Below are 3,848 nucleotides of genomic sequence, written 5' to 3' on the forward strand. Positions count from 1 at the left end.
AATTGTTGCCTGTGAGGGTGGTGAGCCCCTGGCGCAGGGTGCCCCGAGAAGCTGTGGCTGACCCATCCCTGGAGGTGTTCAAGGCCGGGTTGGATGGGGCTTGGAGCAACCTGGGCTGGTGGGAGGTGTCCCTGCCCAGGGCAGGGGAGTGGAACTGGATGGTCTTCAAGGTCCCTTCCCACCCAAACCATCCTGTGATTCTATGTTTTCGCCATCCTTCAATGCAGTGTTAGCTCATCAATCGGATCTCCTTGTTGGTAGTAAAGGGCTTTTTTTTTTTTTTTTCAATGCAGAAATTTGTGATAGTTGGATAAATAAGACCAAGACCAGCTGGTGGCCCGGGGGGCCCGGGCAGGTCCCTACGGGAGAGCTGCTCTGGAGGCGCTAGCGCAGCCAGAAAGGGTTTGGAGGGCAGGGAATTGCAAAGGGCTTTTGCTGAGCAGGTCAAAATAATCATCAGCTGGAGGAAGGTCCCGAGGGAGAGTGGCTTCTACACACGCCCGCGATAAAACCCATCTACCAGCCAGCCTGGGCGAGCCGCTCCGGCGCCTCTCCTCTCCCACCGCCGCTTCGACCCATCGGAGGGGCTTCTCGAGGAGCTGTGGGCACGGCGTTTGCCAAGCAGGTAAAAACGGGTTGGACGTTTCCCATCGGTGACCACGGTCGTGCTGCCTCTCCCGTGCTTGAAAGCCTTTCCGAGCACCGGGGGGGACAAGGAGACTCAGCCCCGCGCTTGGCCGTGCGCTCCGTTATCCCTGAGCCCCTGACAGGTTCCACAGCCCTTGGCTTCCACGGGGACTCGGCTTTAGCTGTTTGTGTGCCTCATATTGCCAAAAAAAAACCCCCAAAAACATTAGTATTGATCGACACCCGAAAAATGTGCACCAGCCCCTTTTTGTGGCAGCTGGATTTGGCGTAATAAATTACGAGAAGTAGATTTTTTTTTTTTTTTTCTTTTAAATTTCATGTTGCGGTAGCATTTTATTTTGTTTTTTAAAAATTTGGCATTCAAGAGATCAATTGGCAAACCTAAACAAACAAACGCATGACTTAATGTTTCATACGGCTGAAGGTTCCCCCATCTCTGCTGGGATGGGAGAAAACTGAGAAGAAAAGCTTCTGCTCCGTGAAGTCCCGCGGGGCGGGCTCACGCCCTCGAGCAGCCCCGTCTGCACTTGGCAAGATTTGTAAATATTTTTATTCTTTAAAATAATTTATTTACTATTTAAATATTTAAAAATATTTAGCCTGTTCTTAACCTCGAAGCTGTTTAAGCTATGATTGTCCTCTCCAGGGCTGGAAGTTCACGCACGAGCTGGCGAGCGCAGGTTGCCTCTCCGGGGTGGAAACGGGCGCCTCTGGGACACGATCCTTTTAATGACGAAATCGCTGTCAGCAGGGAGAAACGCGTCCTTCAAGGCTACGGGTCGTCCAGACGGAGCTCCATCTCCATCTCCATTCCCAAGCAATGTTGACCAAGAAGACCTGAGGTCGGTAGAGTAAAACGAGTGGTGCTGGGACTTAATTACCTCGCTTCGACCTTCTGTATTTTTTTAATTCAGCCTATTCCGGGCGAGTGGATGCTGTTTCGTGGCCGGGATGTATAGGAGGTTTGTCCCAGGCTGCAACGGATCTAGGGAGGTTTTAGCTCAGATGTAGACATCTGTGGATGGATCTTCCATCAGACAATTCATCTGCAGAGGGGCTGAATGGGGGAGACGGGAATAGCCGACCTGAAGCTTTAAAAACTTTGGTTTATATAGAATATATTTTAAAAAACATTATGTGGATATTTGAGTTGGTCATAGACGGGTCACCTCGATCACGGCAAAGCTGTGCCGGAGGCAATACCGCTGCTCCAGCCCCGGCCCAGCGCCCGCAGGGATTTTTCTTCAAAAGCAGAAAAAACTTAGAAATTTAAACAAAAGGAAAAAAGCCCAAATCATTTCAAGCGCACGGCTTTGTGTCATGGTGAAAAGGCTGCACCAGAACTAATGAGGCTGCAGAAAAGCACTGATCCAGTCTGAAAAAAAGAAAAAAAATCCCAGAAAGGGAAAAAAAAAAAAAAATTTAAATTTCCACAAATCAGTGGTGAGGATCTGAATTTTCCACATTTTGGAATGCGTTTCTTGGACTTGAGGTTTTTTACACTTGAACAAACAATTTGCTATTTCTTAGCATATCATTAGGACAGTGTATATAAATCACAGCAGAATTCTTCTCTTTTAATATCTGCCCGCATAATTGGGTCCTTCACCTGTTTGACTTCGAAGCTTGGGTTAAAGGCAGAAACACAGTCGCCTTGTATTTTTCTAAAAAAAAAAACAAACCCAAAGAAACGCCATTTCCTCTTGCATTTACTTTATGGATTAAACTCCGAAGTATTTCTCTCTTAGGGATTTATTTCACGGATTCGTTTCATTGTCTCCCCAAATCCATCTAACTTGTAGAAATGATGGATGGAGAAAACCTCACTGTTTTGTCCGGCTTCATCCTCTTGGGCTTCTCTGATGCCCCAGAGCTACAAACCACCATCATCTTCACCGTTTTCTTATCCCTCTACGTTTTAATGGTGCTGGGGAACCTGATGATGATCCTGCTAATCAACGCCGACCCTCAGCTCCACACCCCCATGTATTTCTTCCTGACACACTTATCTTTCATAGATTTTTGCCTTTCCTCCACTGTCGTCCCAAAGGCGCTGGAGACCCTCCTGCTGGGGAGAAGCCACATCTCTTTTTTGGGTTGCTTTGCCCAGATATATTTTTTCCTTGCTCTGACCATCTGCGAGTGCTTCCTCCTGGGGGTGATGGCTTACGACCGATACACGGCAGTGTGTCAGCCGCTGCTTTACGCCACCACCGTGTCCAGGGCGCGTTGTTACAGCGTGATGGTGCTGGTGTACACCACGGGCTTCCTCACCTCCCTGCTGCACACCGTCCTGGCGGGGAGGTTGTCCTTCTGCCGGGCCAGGAGCATCAACCACTTCTTCTGCGAGCTGCCCAGCCTCCTGCAGCTCTCCTGCTCAGACACCCGCGCAAACGAGGTCTTGCAGCTTTCCAACGCTGGGCTTAACATCGTGGGCTCTGTCCTGATGATCCTGCTCTCCTACATCTACATCCTCCGCACCATCCTGCGCATCCCTTTGGCCAGGAGGAGGCTTAAAACTTTCTCTACCTGCGCCTCCCACCTGGCCGCCATCACCATCTTCTACGCGCCGGGGATGCTCACCTACGTCCAGCCCCGCAAATCGTGCTCGGGGGATCAGGCCAAGCTGGTCTCGGTGTGTTACACCCTCCTGACCCCCACCCTCAACCCCCTCATCTACACCCTGAGGAATAGGGAGGTGAAGGGGGCCCTGAGGAGGCTGTGGGTGCGAAGGCTGGTGCTGCATCTAACCAGGCTTTGAAAACGCTCTTCGGCACTTTGAGGGTGACGAAGGAATAAGTGTTATCGGTCATTACTGGTCTGCGTACAGCCAAGGAGATCACACAGGGTGCGGAGAGCTAGCGTAACGCGTCGTTCTCGTCAAACCACTGCGAGTTAATTTAGTCGTGGCGCGAGCCTTCAATAGTTAATCGGAATAATTGTCCGCCCTTTCCTAGCAAAACGGAAACAGTACCATGATATTTTCTAAATTGTATTACACGAAAATACATCCACAAAACAAATGCTCAGATTGGAGGTGAACAATGACTAATATCTCCATTGCCTGCTTGATAATAACTTTTCCCAAATGGGCTTGAAGAACGGAGGATGTGTTAAAGTCAGCGATCATATGGAGAGCTGCAACGTGGCTCAGACTCTCTGCATTTTTCCAGGAGCAGTATTAAATCTGCTCTCACGAA

General features: G+C 49.5%; 1 protein-coding gene across 1 annotated transcript; it reads left to right on the forward strand.

The window, feature by feature from the left end:
* Positions 1 to 2,452: 2,452 nt before the first annotated feature.
* On the forward strand, positions 2,453 to 3,409 carry LOC309673285 (olfactory receptor 8I2-like; the record flags this gene model as incomplete). The annotated part of the gene is made up of 1 exon (XM_082485025.1): positions 2,453 to 3,409. The coding sequence occupies one exon, from the start codon at positions 2,453 to 2,455 to the stop codon at positions 3,407 to 3,409; it is 957 nt and encodes a 318-aa protein (XP_082341151.1).
* Positions 3,410 to 3,848: the final 439 nt, after the last annotated feature.

This window comes from Vanellus vanellus, assembly GCF_965231255.1.
Source record: "Vanellus vanellus genome assembly, chromosome: 6".
Classification (NCBI taxonomy): domain Eukaryota; kingdom Metazoa; phylum Chordata; class Aves; order Charadriiformes; family Charadriidae; genus Vanellus; species Vanellus vanellus.